The 19,315-nt window shown below is 31.5% G+C and overlaps 1 protein-coding gene across 1 annotated transcript in view; it reads left to right on the top strand.

Annotated features, from left to right (window-relative positions):
• The window catches only part of LOC136028425 (lactase/phlorizin hydrolase-like), a 100,531-nt gene extending 85,488 nt beyond the window's left edge, over window positions 1–15,043 (top strand). The window contains exon 10 of the mRNA XM_065706264.1: window positions 14,565–15,043. Within this exon, the coding sequence (XP_065562336.1) occupies window positions 14,565–14,697 (133 nt within the window). The 3' untranslated portion in view covers window positions 14,698–15,043. The remainder of the gene's footprint in view (window positions 1–14,564) is intronic.
• Window positions 15,044–19,315: the final 4,272 nt, after the last annotated feature.

Genomic DNA, 19,315 nt, shown 5'->3' with positions numbered 1-19,315 from the left:
ACATTAATAAAGAACAAGAACTGAAAGAGTCAAAGAAAACGAAAAAAAAAATAAAAAAAGAAAAAAAAGCCCGAAAAGCTGATCTTGTAGGAGGCCAGATAAATACAGCAACAATGTCAAACTCAGAAAAACCTAATATAAAATAAAGATAGTTTGGTTTGTCACCAAATGTCACCTCTTGTTCTAAGGATAGGGATAAAAAGAAGGATCTGCATTTTCCTGAATCAATGAGCCCAAGAGCTGAAAATAAGGATGTAAAGTATCTTTGACTTAGGAAGTGTAATTTTCAAATGTTTTATTTTCTATCTCTGTCTCATATCTAATTATTAAACTAATTTTTTGTCAAACATGCATACGCCATTTTTTTTTTTTTTTACAGATCACAAGAATGAAAAGGAGGGACCCTGTGCCCCATAGTTGAGGGTTAAAAGAACCTAAAATTGTTCATGTAAGTTTCTAGACGAGCAAAATCTTGTTATAATCTGGTGATTCTTCTTTTCTTTCAAGCTGTAAAATAAATATTTTACAATAAATAAATAAAGAAAATCAGAATAATTGAGGTAACAAAATTTAACAGAACTCACGATTCAACTAATTATGAGCTATTTATTCTCCTTCTCTTTCAAGCTGTGAAATACATATTTTTGACAAGTTGGTACTGATACTTGCCACAATCCGAATGATTTAGGTGACAAAATTTAACTGAATTAAAAATTTAACTAACTATGATTTGTTGATTCTCACTTGTTTTCAAGCCGTGAAATAAATATTTTTAACAAAGTGGCTCTGACACTCACCACATTCAGAATAATCCAGCTGACAAAATTTAACAGAAGTCAAAACTTGGTTAATTACGTTAATTACGTAATAACGTTAATTACGTTAATTACGTTAATTACGGACTGTAGATTCCCATTCTCTTTCAAAATGTGAAATAAATATTTGCTCTGACACTTGGCACAATCAGAATAATTTAGGAGAAAAAATTAATTGAACTCAAAATTTAACTGAATATGACCTGTTGATTCTCCTTTTCTTTCAAGCTGTAAAATAAATATTTTTGACAAGGTGGCTTAGACGGTTGCCACAATCAGAATTATTTAGGTGACAAAATTTATCTGAACTCAAAATTTAACTAATTATGAGCTGTTGATTCTTCCTCTCATTCAAGCTGTCAAATAAATATTTTTCACAAAGTGGCTCTGACATTTGCCACAATCAGAATGATTTAGGTGGCAAAATTTAACTGAACTCAAAATTTAACTAATTATGAGCTGTTGATTCTTCCTCTCATTCAAGCTGTCAAATAAATATTTTTCACAAAGTGGCTCTGACATTTGCCACAATCAGAATGATTTAGGTGGCAAAATTTAACTGAACTCAAAATTTAACTAATTATGAGCTGTTGATTCTTCCTCTCATTTAAGCTGTCAAATAAATATTTTTCACAAAGTGGCTCTGACATTTGCCACAATCAGAATGATTTAGGTGACAAAATTTAACTGAACTCAAAATTTAACTAATTATGAGCTGTTGATTCTCCTTCTCTTTTAAGCTGTGAAATATATCTTTTTAACAAAGTTGCTCTGACTCTTACTGCAATATGAATAATAAAGGGGACAAAATTTAACTGAACTCAAAATATACCTGATTATGAGCCGTTCATTCTCCTTCTTATTTTAGCTGTAAAATAAATATTTTGACAAAGTGGCTCTTGCACTTGCAAAAATCAGAATCGGTGAAAACATTTAACTGAACTCAAAACTTAACTAATTATGAGTTGTTGAATCTCCTTCTCTTTAAACAATCAAGAGAGATAAAACTTCTAAAAAAAAGAAAACTTCAAACGAGACGACGGCCAGTAGAATTAAAAGACTAAAACAACGCGGATATTTCGCCTGTATAAAACAAGGCGTCTTCAGCACAAGATAGAAAATTAAAAGAAAACTAATCTAAAAACAAATAAAAACCACCACCAAATATAATAAATACAATTGTCGCTACTTATCCACGTAGGGAAAAGCAGCTATGCGAGTTACTTCAATGAGAATCGAAGAGAAACTGAGGAAAATTTATGAAAATTGAAAGTTAGTTAATTATTCTGTTGCGAAATAATTCTTTTGTAAGCTAACATTGAAGCAACTCTTTTTGGTCTAGTGGGAAATGTTGTCCCCTGGTGATTGTGTAAAATTTTAATTCCCCCATCGACTATTGGTTCATTTTTTATAAGAATATCATAAATTGGGTCAATATTTAAATTCCCTGTGTCTCTATTTATTGAAATATTAGCAAATATATGTTTTTTAATTTCTATAGCCTCCCTCGCCCACTGAGAAAAACCTCTATCATTAGAAATAGCTATAGCCTCATCATATTGTATAAAATGTCCAGGATAAAAGAATGTGTGTTCAGCTAGAGCCGAAACAAAAGTTTCGGGAGGCTTTTTTAGTTGTAGGGTTTTTTCTATTGAGTAGCGAAGCTCAATAAATCTTTCAGTAAATTGTTGGTGAGTTCTACCAATATAAAACTTTCCACAGAAACAAGGAATTTCATATACCCCACTAACTAAATCCCCCCGGGTTAAATCCTTCCCAGAATTAAGAAAACTACCTAATGGTCTCACTGATTGGAAACAAGTATCAATGTTATGTTTAACCAAAATTCTTTTAAGAATTTTGTAAAAGATAGAATAAAATTCTATCTTGTGCTGAAGACGCCTTGTTTTATACAGGCGAAATATCCGCGTTGTTTTAGTCTTTTAATTCTACTGGCCGTCGTCTCGTTTGAAGTTTTCCTTTTTTTAGAAGTTTTATCTCTCTTGATTGTTTATTGTCATGTCTGGCCAGTTCGGCTTAAGAACTTTTATCCTTCTCTTTCAAGCTGTAAAATAAGTATTTTTAACAAAGAGGCTCTAATACATGGCAAAATCAGAATAATTCAGGTGACTAAATTTAACTGAACGCAAAATTTAACAAATTATGAGCTATTTATTCTCAGTCTCTTTCGAGCTGTGAATTAAATATTGTTGATAAAGTGGCTCTGACACTTGCCACAATCAGAATAATGTTGGTGGCGCAATTTAACTGATCTGAAAATTTAACTAACTAGGAGCTGTTGATTCTCATTCGTTTTCAAGCCGTGAAATAAATATTTTAATAAAGTCCTCTGACACTTGCCACAATCCTAATAATGTAGGTGACACAGTTTACCTGAACTTAAAATTTAGCTAATTATGAGCTATTGATTCTCCTTCGCCTTCAACCTGTGAAATACATATTTTTGACAAATTGGTTATTACACTTACCACAATAAGAAAAGTTTAGGTGACAAAACTTAACTGAAGTCAGAATTTAGCAAATTATCAGCTGCTCATTCTCCTTTTCTTCCCAGCTGCAAAATAAACACTTTTGACAAAGTGGGTCTTAGGCTCGAAATAATTTAGTTTAACTTGATATGTAACAAATAACGAGCTGTTGACTCTCTTTCAAGCTTTGAAAACAAATATTTTTGACAAAGTGGCCTTGACTCTTGCCACAATAAGAAAAGTTTAGGTGACAAAACTTAACTGAACTCAAAATTTAACTAATTATAAGCTGTTGATACCCTTCTCTTTCAAGCTTTGAAATAAATATCCTTGATAAAGTGGATCTTAGGCTCGCCAAGATCATAGCAATTTAACTCGAAATAATTTAGTTTAACTTGATATTTAACAAATAACGAGCTGTTGACTCTCTTTCAAGCTGTGAAAACAAATATTTTTGACAAAGTGGCCTTGACACTTGCCACAATAAGAAAAGTTTAGGTGACGAAAATTAACTGAACTCAAAATTTAACTAATTATAAGCTGTTGATACCCTTCTATTTCAAGCTTTGAAATAAATATCCTTGACAAAGTGGCTCTGACACTTACCACAATCAGAATAACTAAGGTGAAAAAATTTATCCTAGCTCAAAATTTTACTAATTATTAGCTTTTGAATCTCCTTATCTTTCAAGCTGCAAAAAAATGTTTGCGACAAAGTGGCTCTAATACACCCCAAAATCAGAATAATTCAGGTAACAAAATTTAACAGAACTCAAAATTTAACTAATTATGAGCTATTTATTCTCCTTCTCTTTCAAGCTGTGAAATAGATATTTTTGACAAGTTGGTTCTGATACTTGCCACAATCCGAATGATTTAGGTGACAAAATTTAACTGAATTAAAAATTTAACTAACTATGAACTGTTGATTCTCATTCGTTTTCAAGCCGTGAAATAAATGTTTTCAACAATGTGCTTCGACACTTGCCATAAGCAAAATAAAATAGTTTAGACAATTAACTGAACTCAAAATTTAACTAATTATAAGCTGTTGACTCTCTTTCTCTTTCAAGCTTCGAAATACATATTTTTGACAAATTGGCTCTGACACTTGCTACAATCACAAAAACTTGGGTGATAAAATTTAACTAAAGTTGAAATTTAACTGAATACAGGCTATTGATTCTCCTTCTCATTCAAGCTGTCAAATAAATATTTTCAACAAAGTGGCTTTGATATTTGCTACAACCAGAATAATATAGGTAAAAAAATGTAGCTCAACTCAAAATTTAACTAATTATGGGCAGTTGATCCTCCTTCTTTTCCAAGTTGTGAAAGAAACATTTTTGACCAAGTGGCTCTAACACTTGCCACAATCAGAATAATATAGGTGTCAAAATTTAATTGAGCTCAAAATTAAACTAATTATGAGCTGTTGATTCTCTTAACCTTTTGTTAAACCAGATTTTGGTAAATCCTTAGACTGAAAACGTTCATGATTTTTAGGGGACTTTACTTCGCCTACCTAGTTTTTCAAGTTGTCTGTCTGTTATATCACGCTAATTAATTTGATCCCAGTTGAAACCAGGTCAGCGCCTGCATATAATTATCACACTCTAACCTAATCATTTTTCTTATGAAGGGGTTTGATTAAAGTTTTCCCGTAAATCACTAGCTACCTGTTGTTTGTGAAAAATCAAATTTGTAATCTTTAGTAATTAATGAACTAACAGATTTCAAAAACTAATATACCACACTCTCAGTATCTGAGGCCTTTTTTTAACCTGTCAAAAATATTTTCATTCTTTCTATATAATTTTCTTCAAATTTATTATTGTTTAACCTATTCTCAAAGTATTTTGCTCATCTCTTAACAACACTTCTCTTATCGCTAATTGAGGTTTCCAAATCACTAACATGTGATTTTAACCACAATCACTAATAGTGGAATCTAACAATTGTGATTTCCTCATCACTAATTAACTCTCCTTTCTTAAACCTAACTGGGAAGAGCTTTGGCTAATTACTTCCTTTCATTTTCATTACATATTAATTCAACAAAAGGGTAAAAAGTAAAAGTTTTTTTTCGTAAAGGTTCTGATAGCTAATTTTAATCAAGAACAACTCGGTCCAAAAGTAACCGAAACTAAAAAAAGAAATTTTGAATGTAATAAATGCATCAAAGGATTTGGATTTGTCTATTAATTCCAAATACATTAAGTTTAGAGGTGTAAGGATGCCCATTTTAACTTACGAGCCTGAACAAATATGTCTGATTTTAAAAAAGTAAAGAAACACTTCCAACAAGTCAAGTTATCTTAATTAAAAGCACAGCATCAGATTCAGCATATCAAAGAACTCTAGTGAAGGGGTTTCACCCTCCTATTTACAAAAATTAAATTTAAAAAAACTAGTTTTTTTAACTGAAAGTAAGGAGCGACATTAAAACTTAAAACGAACAGAAATTACGTCGTATATCAAATGGGTTGTCCCCTCCGCAATCCCTTGCTCTTTACGCTAAATTTTAATTGTTTTAAAAAGTAAAACTGTGGTAAAGAGTCAAACTTTACGTAAAGAGCGAGGGATTGCGGAGGGGACAACCCATTTCAAATACGGAGTAATTTCTGTTCGTTTTAAGTTTTAATGTCGCTCCTTCCTTTCAGTTAAAAAAATAGTCTTTTTATTTAATTTCTAAACGTTTTTGAATTAATGCATGTTTGATTTTGGCTCTCTGCACATAAATTATTAAAATGAAATTTGCATATTAATTCTTTTTTTGGCTAAATGGCTTTCTCTTAGTTTTGATCAGACGATTTTGAGAAATAAGGGGTGGGGAAGAAGCCGTGCTGCTCTCCAATTTTTCGGTTACTTAAAAAGGCAACTAGAACTTTTAATTTTTAACGAACGTTCCTATTAGTAAAAAATATACGTAACTTAAGAATTAACTTACGGAACAAACTTTTATATTTTTAGTATATATATGAGGGGTTTGTCCCCTCATTAATACCTTGTTCTTTACACTAAATCTTATGTTTTGTCCCAATTCTTTAAGAATAACTCCTGAATAAGAAAGGCCGTAGAATAAATAGTTTAAATTATTAAAAATACTTTAGCATAAAGACCGAGGTATTTAAGCTAGGTTGACCGGCCGGGTTGACCGGCATTAAATTTTTAGTTGGGTATAGAAACCAATAAAACACTCTGTTTTATAAATCACCTCCTATCCATATGTAAGACCCCAATCACATGTCTATAATTGTTCCAGATCTATATATAAGTTTAACTGACCTATGGGATTCTAATACGGATAGAAATAATCTTATTTTCTAGGTTTTTTAGAAAAATTTTACGAGTGTGCATGTATTTTACAAGTTTACCTAAAATAGGGATATCTATCCCCATAGGGAGCATCTATAAATAGTTCATTTTGGTTTTAATAGTTAATAGTTCATAATGTTTTAGCTAGTTCATTTAATAGTTCATTTTGTTTTCCTCCAAAAAAATCGGAGAGCGCCTAGACCCCCTCCCACGGTCATTTTTTCCCCAAAGTCACCGGATCAAAATTCTGACATATCCATTTTATTTACCATAGTCAAAAAAATCTAATAACTATGTCTTTGGGGACGACTTAATCTCCCACAGCCCCCGTGGGAGGGTCTACAAGTTACAAACTTTGACCTACGTTTACATATAGTAATAGTTATTTGGAAGTGTACAGACGTTTTCAGGTTTTTTTTTGGTTTGGAGAGGGGCAGAAGTTAAGGGGATTTACGCGGGAAGATCTTTTCATGGAGGAGTTTTTCATGGGGGAAGAGAGTTTCGATGAAGAAGGCGCAGGATTCTCTAGCATTATTAAAAAAAAAACAATGAAAAAATAAGTATGAAAAGTTTTTTCAACTGAAAGTAAAGAGCAGCATTAAAACTTAAAACGAACAGAAATTATTACGCATATGACGGGTTTACTTCTTTGTAGTACGAGGGGTTTACTGTTTTAAACAAAAGAGTTAAGAGAAACAGTCAAACTTTAGCATAAAGAGTGGGGTGTTAAGGAGGAAAAGCCCCTGTCATATACGAAGTAATTTCTGTTCATTTTAAGTTTTAATGTCACTCCTCACTTTCAGTTGAAAAAAAACTAATTTTTTTACTTAATCATATTAAGATCAATACAATTAGAATATACTTGAAATCTGTACTTTTGTCGCTTAAAGCTTTTAAAAGAATTTATGAACACATCAGCTTTTAAAAAAAGTTTTGGATTGGGTATCCCCCTCTTCATTAGATTACGAATAAGGGGAAATAATTGAATTCAAAAACGAATAAGAAATTTTACGACTACTGTATTCTGTTTTGTGCCACCTAAATAGGAATCTTGGAGCTGTATTTTAATACTCTAGATGATGTTAATGATTGTTTAGTCCTCTCTCTGATTTTCTTGGGTATTACGACCAATATTGGATTCCTTAGGAAATTATAAAAAAAACTAGTTTTTGTTTTTTAAACTGAAAGTAAGGAGCGACATTAAAACTTAAAACGGACAGAAATTACTCCGTATATGAAATGGGTTGTACCCTCCGCAATACCTCACTCTTTACGCTAAAGCTTTTAATTGTTTTGAAAATTAGAATTGTAGCAAAGAGTCAAACTTTAGCGTAAAGAGCGAGGGACTGCGGAGGGGACAACCCATTTCATATACGGAGTAATTTTTGTCCGTTTTAAGTTTTAATGTCGCTCCTTACTTTCAGATTAAAAAACTAGTTTTTTTTTATATAATTTCTGAACGTTTTGAATTAATGCATGTTTGATTTTGGCTCTCCACACATAAATTATTAAAATGAAATTTGTATATTAATTCCTTTTTTGGCTAAATGGCTTTCTCTTAGTTTTGATCAGACGATTTTGAGAAATAAGGGATGGGGAAGGAGGCCTAGTTGCCATGCAATTTTTCGGTTACATAAAAAGGCAACTATAAATTTTAATTTTTAGCGAATTTTTTTATTAGTAAAAAATATACGTAACTTAAGAATTAACTTACGTAACAGACTTTTATATTCATTAATTTTTATTATGTATATGAGGCGCTTTGTACCCTCGTTAATACCTCGTTCTTTACGCTAAATCGTAAGTTTTGTCCTGATTCTTTAAGAATGACCCCTGAATCAGAAAGGCCGCAGAATAAATAGTTGAAATTACTAAAAATACTATAGCATAAAGAGCGAGGTATTTATCTTCTCCTAAATACCTCGCTCTTTATGCTAAAGTATTTTTAGAACCCCTCATATGCGTAATAATCTCTGTCCGTTTTAAGTTTCAATGCTACTCTTTACTTTCAATTGAAAAAAATTTCCATGTTTATTTTTTCATTTTTTTTTTATAGTAATTTTAGAAAATCCTTCGCCCTTTTCATTGAATTTCTGTTCTCCCATGACATATTTCTCCAAGGAAAGATCCTCCCACATAGCCCCCTCCCGTCAATCCCAAGCCCAAAACTAAAATAAAATCCCCTGAAAACGACTCTACACTTCGCAATAACCATTATTGTATGTAAACACTGGTCGAAGTTTGTAACTTGCAGCCCCTCCCCCAGGGACTGTGAGGGAGTAAGTCATTCCCAAAGACATAGTTATTATGGTTTTTGACTATGCGGAACAAAATGGCTATCTCAAAATTTTCATCTTTTGACCTAGGTGCCCTCTAATTTTTTTGGTCACTTAAAATGGGCACTAGAACTTTTCATTTCTGTTAGAATGAGCCCTCTTGCGGCATTCTAGGACCACTTGGTCAATACGATCACCACTGGGAAAAAAATAAACAAACAAAAAAACAACAAATAAACACGCACCCGTGATTTGCCTTCTGGCAAAAAATGCGAAATTCCACATTTTTTTAGATAGAAGCTTGAAAATTTCTCTGTAGGGTTCTCTGATACGCTGAATGCGACAGTGTGATTTTCGTTAAGATTCTGTGACTTTTAAGGGGTTTTTACCCCTATTTTCTAAAATAATGCAAATTTTTTCAGGCACGTAACTTTTGATGACAAAGACTAAATTTGATGAAATATATATATTCAAAATCTTATTGTTTTGATGTATATTTTAGAATCAAAATTCCATTTTTTAGTTTCGTTTACTATTGAGCCGGGTCGCTCCTTAATACAGTTCGTTACCACGAACTGTTTGATATCCAGATTTTCATAATATTTACATATTTAGAGTCAAAACCCCGCTCTTTACGCTAAGGTTTGGCGTTTTCTTTTAACTCTATGTTTTAAAACAGTAAAAAAAAAACTTTAGCGTAAAGAGCGGGGCGTTCAGGAGGAAAAGCCCCTTTCATATACGGAGTAATTTCTGTTCATTTTAAGTTTTAATGTTACTCCTTACTTTCATTTAAAAGCTTGTTTTTTTTTATTCAATTTCTGGGCGTTTTTGAATTAATGCATGTTTTGATCTTGGCTCTCCGCAGATAAATAATTTGAAAAAATTTGCATATTAATTTTTCGTTTGGCTAACTAGCTTTCTCAGAGTTTTAATTTTAAGATTTTGAGAAAAAAGGAGCGAGGGAGGAGACCTAGTTGCCCTCCAGTTTTTTGATTACTTAAAGAGGCAACTAGAACTCTTTATTTTTTACGAACGTTTTCATTAGTAAAAAATATACGTAACTTACGAAAAAACTTACGTAACGAACCTCTATATTCATAAGTTTTTACTGCGTATATGAGGGGGTTCACCCCTCGGTGATACCTCCCTCTTTACTCTAAAGCTTAAATTTTGTCCCAATTCCTTAAGAATAACCTCTGAATCACAAAGGCCGTAGAATAAATAGTTGAAATTAAGAAAAATACTTTCGCGTCATGAGTGAGGTATTACGAGGAGGTAAGCCCCTCATATACATTATAATTTTTGTTCGTTCAAATTTTAATGCTGCTCCTTACTTTCAGTAGAAAACTTTTCATGTTTATTTTTCATTGTTTTTTCAAATAATGCTTGAAAATCCTGCGCCCCCTTCATTGAAATTCTCTTCCCCCATGAGAAGTTCCTCCATGAAAATATCATCCCACGTAATCCCCCTCTCAACTCTTCCTCCTAAACCAAAAAAAAATCCCTCCAAAAATGTCTGTACATTTCCCAGTAACCATTACTATATGTAACCACAGGTCAAAGTTTGAAACTTGCTGCCCCTCCCAAGGGGATTGCAGGGGACTAAGTCGTCCCCAAAGACATAGTTATTAGGTTTTTCGACTATGGTGAATGAAATAACTATGTCAGAATTTTGATCCGGTGACTTTAGGGAAAAATGAGGGCGGGAGGGGGCCTAGGTGCCCTTCATTTTTTCGGTCACTTAAAAAGAGCACTAGAACTTTCAATTTTCGTTAGAATGAGCTCTTTCGCTACATTCTAGGACCACTGAGTCGATGGGATCACCCTGGGGAAAAAAAACAAAACAAAAAAAAAACAAATAAGCACGCATCCGTGATTTGACTTCTGGCTAAAAATGCGAAACACTTTTGTAGATAGGAGCAGGGAACTTCTACAATAGGGTTCTCTGATACGTTAACTCTGATGGTGTGAATTTTGTTAAGATTGACTTTTAGGGTGTGTTTCCTACTATTTTCTAAAATGAGGCAAATTTTCTCAGGCTCGTAAGTTTTGATTGATAAGACTAGTCTTGGTGAAACTTATATAATTAAAATCAGCATTAAAATGTGATTCTTTTAATGTAACTATTGGTATCAAAGTTCCATTTCTTAGAGTTTCGATCACTATTGAGCTGGGTCGCTAACCCAGCTCAATACCCGTAACGAACCCGTAACGAACTACAGTTCGTTAACACGAATTGTTTGATAAATCCCATATGTTTACAAAATATAAAAACTTTGGGCCCATATCAAAGATACCTTGACTTGTATACTCTTTGGCTTTCTAAAGAAGATCTTTCTTTCTTGTCGTCCTTTTTGTTACAGAAAAATAAAAACAAACAAATTGACTATTTTACCCTTAAATTGCCACTTTGGCCCTTTAAAAAACTTTTAAGGATGCTCATATTTAAGATTTGTTTTTTATGGAGGCGGTATATCATAGAAGAAAGTTTATTTGTCGAAAAAATATTTATTTACATGTACTTACAAATTGAAAAACCAAGTAAAATCTCAAAGAGGAGGGGGCTCTTGTACCCACCTTTTCCGTTTCCTTTGCTCATTGTCTTGTATATTATTGAGTTACACACATTTTGATGTACCAGACTAAAATTGAAATTCTTGAGTGAGTGAAGAATACGTGATACTCCTGTGACTATAAAACATAAAGTAAACTTATATTAATAAGATAGTCTGATCTGACCAAATTAGAGATAAAAAAAAATATAAAATTGAGATAAAAAAAAAGTATAAGAGTTTCACTAACTTCACTTAACAAGCTTTAGAAAAACACTGTTTAATTTTTTCTTGAATCAAAATAAATCTTTTAGGGGATAAGAGAGGAAAATATACTAGAACAGCATGTGGTTGACATAAACTGTTTTTGTTTTGTGACTGTTTTGTGACTTGTATACTCTTTGGCTTTCTAAAGAAGATCTTTCTTTGTTGTCGTCCTTTTTGTTACAGAAAATAAAAACAAACAAATTGACCATTTTACCCTCAAATTGCCACTTTGGCCCTTTAAAAAACTTTTAAGGATGCTCATATTTAAGATTTGTTTTTTATGGAGGCGGTATATCATAGAAGAAAGTTTATTTGTCGAAAAAATATTTATTTACATGTACTTACAAATTGAAAAACCAAGTAAAATCTCAAAGAGGAGGGGGCTCTTGTACCCACCTTATCCGTTTCCTTTACTCATTGTCTTGTATATTATTGAGTTACACACATTTTGATGTACCAGACTAAAATTGAAATTCTTGAGTGAGTGAAGAATACGTGATACTCCTGTGACTATAAAACATAAAGTAAACTTATATTAATAAGATAGTCTGATCTGACCAAATTAGAGATAAAAAAAAATATAAAATTGAGATAAAAAAAAAGTATAAGAGTTTCACTAACTTCACTTAACAAGCTTTAGAAAAACACTGTTTAATTTTTTCTTGAATCAAAATAAATCTTTTAGGGGATAAGAGAGGAAAATATACTAGAACAGCATGTGGTTGACATAAACTGTTTTTGTTTTGTGACTGTTTTGTGACTTGTATACTCTTTGGCTTTCTAAAGAAGATCTTTCTTTGTTGTCGTCCTTTTTGTTACAGAAAATAAAAACAAACAAATTGACCATTTTACCCTCAAATTGCCACTTTGGCCCTTTCAAAAACTTTTAAGGATGCTCATATTTAAGATTTGTTTTTTATGGAGATGGTATATCATAGAAGAAAGTTTATTTGTTGAAAAAATATTTATTTACATGTACTTACAAATTGAAAAACCAAGTAATATCTCAAAGAGGAGGGGGCTCTTGTACCCACCTTTTCCGTTTCCTTTGCTCATTGTCTTGTATATTATTGAGTTACACACATTTTGATGTACCAGACTAAAATTGAAATTCTTGAGTGAGTGAAGAATACGTGATACTCCTGTGACTATAAAACATAAAGTAAACTTATATTAATAAGATAGTCTGATCTGACCAAATTAGAGATAAAAAAAAATATAAAATTGAGATAAAAAAAAAGTATAAGAGTTTCACTAACTTCACTTAACAAGCTTTAGAAAAACACTGTTTAATTTTTTCTTGAATCAAAATAAATCTTTTAGGGGATAAGAGAGGAAAATATACTAGAACAGCATGTGGTTGACATAAACTGTTTTTGTTTTGTGACTGTTTTGTGACTTGTATACTCTTTGGCTTTCTAAAGAAGATCTTTCTTTGTTGTCGTCCTTTTTGTTACAGAAAATAAAAACAAACAAATTGACCATTTTACCCTCAAATTGCCACTTTGGCCCTTTCAAAAACTTTTAAGGATGCTCATATTTAAGATTTGTTTTTTATGGAGGTGGTATATCATAGAAGAAAGTTTATTTGTTGAAAAAATATTTATTTACATGTACTTACAAATTGAAAAACCAAGTAAAATCTCAAAGAGGGGGGGGGGCTCTTGTACCCACCTTTTCCGTTTCCTTTACTCATTGTCTTGTATATTATTGAGTTACACACATTTTGATGTACCAGACTAAAATTGAAATTCTTGAGTGAGTGAAGAATACGTGATACTCCTGTGACTATAAAACATAAAGTAAACTTACATTAATAAGATAGTCTGATCTGACCAAATTAGAGATTAAAAAAATATAAAATTGAGATAAAAAAAAGTATAAGAGTTTCACTAACTTCACTTAACAAGCTTTAGAAAAACACTGTTTAATTTTTTCTTGAATCAAAATAAATCTTTTAGGGGATAAGAGAGGAAAATATACTAGAACAGCATGTGGTTGACATAAACTGTTTTTGTTTTGTGACTGTTTTGTGACTTGTATACTCTTTGGCTTTCTAAGGAAGATCTTTCTTTGTTGTCGTCCTTTTTGTTACAGAAAATAAAAACAAACAAATTGACCATTTTACCCTCAAATTGCCACTTTGGCCCTTTAAAAAACTTTTAAGGATGCTCATATTTAAGATTTGTTTTTTATGGAGGTGGTATATCATAGAAGAAAGTTTATTTGTTGAAAAAATATTTATTTACATGTACTTACAAATTGAAAAACCAAGTAAAATCTCAAAGAGGGGGGGGGGGGCTCTTGTACCCACCTTTTCCGTTTCCTTTACTCATTGTCTTGTATATTATTGAGTTACACACATTTTGATGTACCAGACTAAAATTGAAATTCTTGAGTGAGTGAAGAATACGTGATACTCCTGTGACTATAAAACATAAAGTAAACTTATATTAATAAGATAGTCTGATCTGACCAAATTAGAGATAAAAAAAAATATAAAATTGAGATGAAAAAAAAATTATAAGAGTTTCACTAACTTCACTTAATAAGCTTTAGAAAAACACTGTTTAATTTATTCTTGAATCAAAATAAATCTTTTAGGAGATAAGAGAGGAAAATATACTAGAACAGCATGTGATTGACATAAACTGTTTTTGTTTTTTTACTAATAGCTCTATTATTACGGCCATGAGGCTTTGTTTATTCTTAGAAAAGGGTTAAGGGTTCCCAAAATTGAGGAGAGGGAAGCAGTCTTGAATAAAACCATTCAATTTACCATATGTTTGTATATACTATGTAATGTTTATTATGTATTGTATATACCATATACTTTGTATATTTTAGCGAAAAGTTTGGGTTACACTCTGTAAACTTCACAGATCCAGCACTTCCTAGAAGACCAAAGAAATCTACTGAGCTGTTCTCCGCTATCGTTAGAAGCAATGGATTTATTGAAGGATTAATTCCTTGCGAATGAGAAATTACGTATTTGGAGCTCTGTCTAAAGACAGTCTATGTTTTTAGTTGCCGAATATATTAAATAATGTCAAAGGGTTTTAATTTCTTTAATTTTTTTTGGATTTACTTAAAAAATAGACTATAATATTAAAAATATCCTTTTCTTATACATATTTTAAAGTCTTCTTCTTTTCTTTCATCTATCCACTGTCCTTTGGTCCATACTGAAAAATTCCGGCTGCAACTCCTTTCTTGGTTTCCTCTTCTTTTACGTTTTCTTGATAATGGGTTGGTGATACTGCATGCAGAGTATAGAATCAAACTTTTTTTTTCGTACTCCTGAAAATAAAATGAATTATTGATCATATTTTTTTCATCTTTTTTACTGTTAGATTCTAGGCTTATTTGCAATCTAATTCATCGCTATTTCACAAAAATTTCGTTTACTCTATAACCTATCTATCTTACCTCTTAGTCGGCACTTTATAGCTTTCTACCTTTATAATTTCTCACAAACATAATTTCTTTTCTCGTAATACATTTTGTCAACCTTTTTCCTAAAAAAAAAAATATTTTTTGATAATTTCTCCATTTATACAATTTTCCATCCATCAATTTACGATACAACAATTCCAAAATTCACATTCACGGCGGCAAGAGGCTGCTCCCATTAGTTAAAACCATAGCAAATAACATTAAATACAAGTTTACAATACATAGACATTTTTAAACTTTATAATACTTTCAATTTTCTTAAACCCTTTAAAAACCCTTTTCACTACATTTACGGAAATAAAAAAATGAAAGACACAACACCTGTTTTTTTTTAATACATCACTTTTCATCACATTCTATTCTCACTGAGCCTTGCGCTATTGGGTAGCTACAATAATCCTAATAAAATTTCTCCATTTCATAGTTCGGGTGAATTGTATCCTACTCAATATAGAAAATAGACTCTACAGTTTAGATTATATTCAAAAAACCTCAAAAGTTTAAACTCTATCATCTAGGAATTCATGCAGAATCCTATACTATTTCTATTTTCCCTAAAACTATGTTCAATCATAGGCCCATATTTTAAAAATATTAAATTACATTCGAATCTTACTAAATATATGAACCTAAAAATACTAAACGTATCTTGAAGCTAACTATTATAAAATAAAAATACTAATCAGACTATAAAATCAAACGCTTAATTAAAAATTTGAAAACCTTAGTCCTTTGAGCCCTATATTTTTTTTTCAACTCTCCTTTTGTTTTTTTTGTTTAACAGCACACCCTTACCCACCAAGACGCAAAAACTATTCTTTTCTACTGTAGACCAGCCAATTCTTCAATTTTCTTACACTTTTATAATCCTTACCTTTTTTATTCTCATTCCACGTGATTTATCACTTTATAACCTTCTTTTTTCTTTTCTTTTTGCTTCCACGCGTAAAAACAGAAATGTGATACTGTGTACCCCATTGTCCTCACATACGCCTCATCATCCACTTGTAGGTACACAACTTTCTCTAAATTAACTTCATCTTTTTTATTTGTAACACTTGCTAATATATTAGGATCTCTTCCAGTCAGACCTCTTCCATATAATTGTCTAAGGGCATTTTGAATTTCGATATCGTATTTATTCCTCCTTCAATTCGGTTCAAACTTCTTTGGAAAAACATACCCAATAATTTTATTTTGTGCTTTCGGGGGATTTTTTCATTAGCCTCTTCTACTTTATCTCCCCATGATCGTATATCTATTGATATGATATATCGTACGATATATATGATATATATGATATATCGATATGATATATCGTATATCGTACTTATTTCTATTGAGCTGCAGTTTGACAGTGTCAAAACATTCATCTACACACTGAAAGGCCACTTTGAAACCTTCTTCAGTTTCCATGTGCGTTGTCAGATCGTCCACAAAACTGTTAACAATCATTGCCACATCTTATATGATCATGGAATTATTTTCTCGAGATTTTAATAACGAGTCAAAATACAGTTCAAACAGTAAAAGATTCAGTGGGCATCCTTGGCACACTCCAGTCCCTGCTTCAAATTCTCCGGTAACATTACTATTCACACAAATTACTTTTGCTATTTATTCAATTATCTTATTTATCCATTTTATGACTGTCTCGTAGAAATCGTATTAATTTATGATTCCTTAAAGAATTTTCCTTTTGACTCGTTGTATTATTAAATATCTTATATTAGCCAACTCATCTTTTGTTTTCTGGTTTTCTAGTGCTCTTCTTTGATTTATACTTAAAATGGATGGTAGCACATTTATTAGACGGTTTGCTAATAATTTAGACATAATTCTGTAATTGCAATCTAAGATAAGAACTTACCTTTAGTTGTCGAAGTCTTTAGAACCATTTTTCTTTGGCATTAATTTCATCGTTTCTAAACACTGTAATTTTATATCATCATTATTTAGTAATTCATAAAAAATATCTGCCAGATGTTCTGCTATTTCCTTGGCATATACTTTACAAAACTCATAAGGTTTCCCATCAAGTTCTGGTGTTTTATTGTTATCCGTCTCCATCGGAGCATTTTTTATTTCTTCTTTTGTTAGTTTAGCCGTTAGTGTATCATTTTTTTAATTTGTCACTTGTTATTATTCAGTCAACCTAAAGAATTCTTCCACTCTTTCATTTTCTTCTTCTGTCTTTCTTATAAATACATTCTTGAAGAAGTATTTTACTTCTTTCAGGATGTCTTTTATTTTTTACGTTGTTTCCCCATTTTTCTTTTTAACTCTTTTAAGAATTTTTTAACTCTTTTGCTTTATCTCTTTGCAGAGAAGCATCATTGTTAGTTCTTCATTCCTCATCTGGCACTTGCATTTTACTCTTATCCTATAGGCTTCTCCTTTTTTTGTTCTATTTCAATTTTTTATAGTAGAGTATCGAAAAGTTTCTTATTTTGATTTTTTTCTTTTCAGTCTCCTAAAAGATGTTGTTTTTTTCTTTGCTTCAGTCCATTTACATTTAAACTTATATAGGTTTTCTTGATCTGATTCTATTTTTGCTTCATTTTTCTCTTTTTCACCGGATCTCGCTCTTTTGTTCTCTTTTCTGAGACACTAAGTGACGTTGACGTATTCTTTTTTGCTTCTACCATGTTCACCAGTGTATTGTCCACGAACTCATTAACCGTCAGCATCAGTGTAATCCTGTTAAGTATAGCTTCCATTTTTAGATACGGTTCATATTTTCAGATCCTTTGTCATTTTCTTCGTTTTTCATAAACTGTCTGTTTTAATTTCTTTTCTTCCTTCTTGTTGTGATTCCTGAGACAGATTTCAAACGAGACCTCATGTCTGTGTTCTCTTCTTCTTTTCACTATCTTCGTCCTTTTCATAAACTTAAATGTACATATATAAGGCACCTATATTGACAGTTGTGTACGCATATATCATTAGCACGCAATTATTAACTGAAACAAACGTTCAACAAATTTACTTTGGATTCTTAAAATTTCATGTTCAAACATTCGAGATAGAAAACAGTGTAAAACATCCATTTTTTTTATGATGTTTTGGATGAAGTGGTAAATTCAATGGCATACTGCTGAATAGTTCCTTGGATAAATCCTGTCCTTGTGCTCTGGAAAAAATGGTTTATAGAAATTTGAATCGTAATTTCCCTTTTTTAATGTCTGGAGTTTTAGGATGCCGGACAATAACAATTTGCTGACAAATAGTTAACAAGACAAAAGTTATACCGATTTGTTTTGGCAGAAATTAATGTTAGTGCTTTGTTATGCCAATTATTTTGGAAGGGATTTATATTATCGAGTAACTGATAATATTAAAAAATATTAATGCGAAAAAAAATTATTTCAAAATTGGCAAAATGAATGGCATATTGGTTAATGATCCCTGGATAAAACCCTTGCTAGTTCAGCGAAATTATAACAAAACAAAACTCTCTATTCAATTTTAGAAGCTTGTTTGATTTTCTCTCCACTAGGATTTTTAAGGCTCCAGGAGAATCTGGTATCTGGAACGGTGAACCCCAGCAAATCTTTAGGTTGTCCTTGGACGTAAGAATTCATTTATGCTCTGGAAAAAGTGGCTTATATAATTTTGAATCGCAATTTTTTTTTTAATGTTTGGAGTTTGGTGGATGCTGGGCAACAACAATGTGCTCATATGTATTTATCAGTATGAAAGTTATGCCGATTTTTTAGCAGGAATTAATATTACTGATTAATTGATAATATTAACAGGTATTAGTGTAACCCAGCATTGCATGTGGGAGGCGGTTCGATTAATAGTTATAAAAGACAATTTGAAAGGTCGGAAAAATTTTGCATGTGTTTTGTATCTTAAGTAAAGCGTTTATTCTTGATAATCCTACACACGTCAGGAAATACCATAAGCCCATCTATCATAAGACTAGCTCTATAGACTTATGTCACATGGACTGTGAAATAATAATTTTTGTCCGATTTAAGTTCAAAACTCACCCTATACTTACACGAGAAAAACTTTGCTTTAAAAATTAGTATTTCCTCTGCTTTAGTCTTAAAAAAATATATCCTTGAATAATGAACCTAAATACAATCTTTATAGTAGCCTGGGAGAAAAAAGAGTAAACACAAAATATGCTT

The sequence above is a fragment of the Artemia franciscana genome, chromosome 6 (assembly GCF_032884065.1).
Source record: "Artemia franciscana chromosome 6, ASM3288406v1, whole genome shotgun sequence".
NCBI classification, from domain to species: domain Eukaryota; kingdom Metazoa; phylum Arthropoda; class Branchiopoda; order Anostraca; family Artemiidae; genus Artemia; species Artemia franciscana.
Note: the sequence above shows the minus strand (reverse complement) of the source record. Positions and strands in the feature narration are given on the sequence as shown.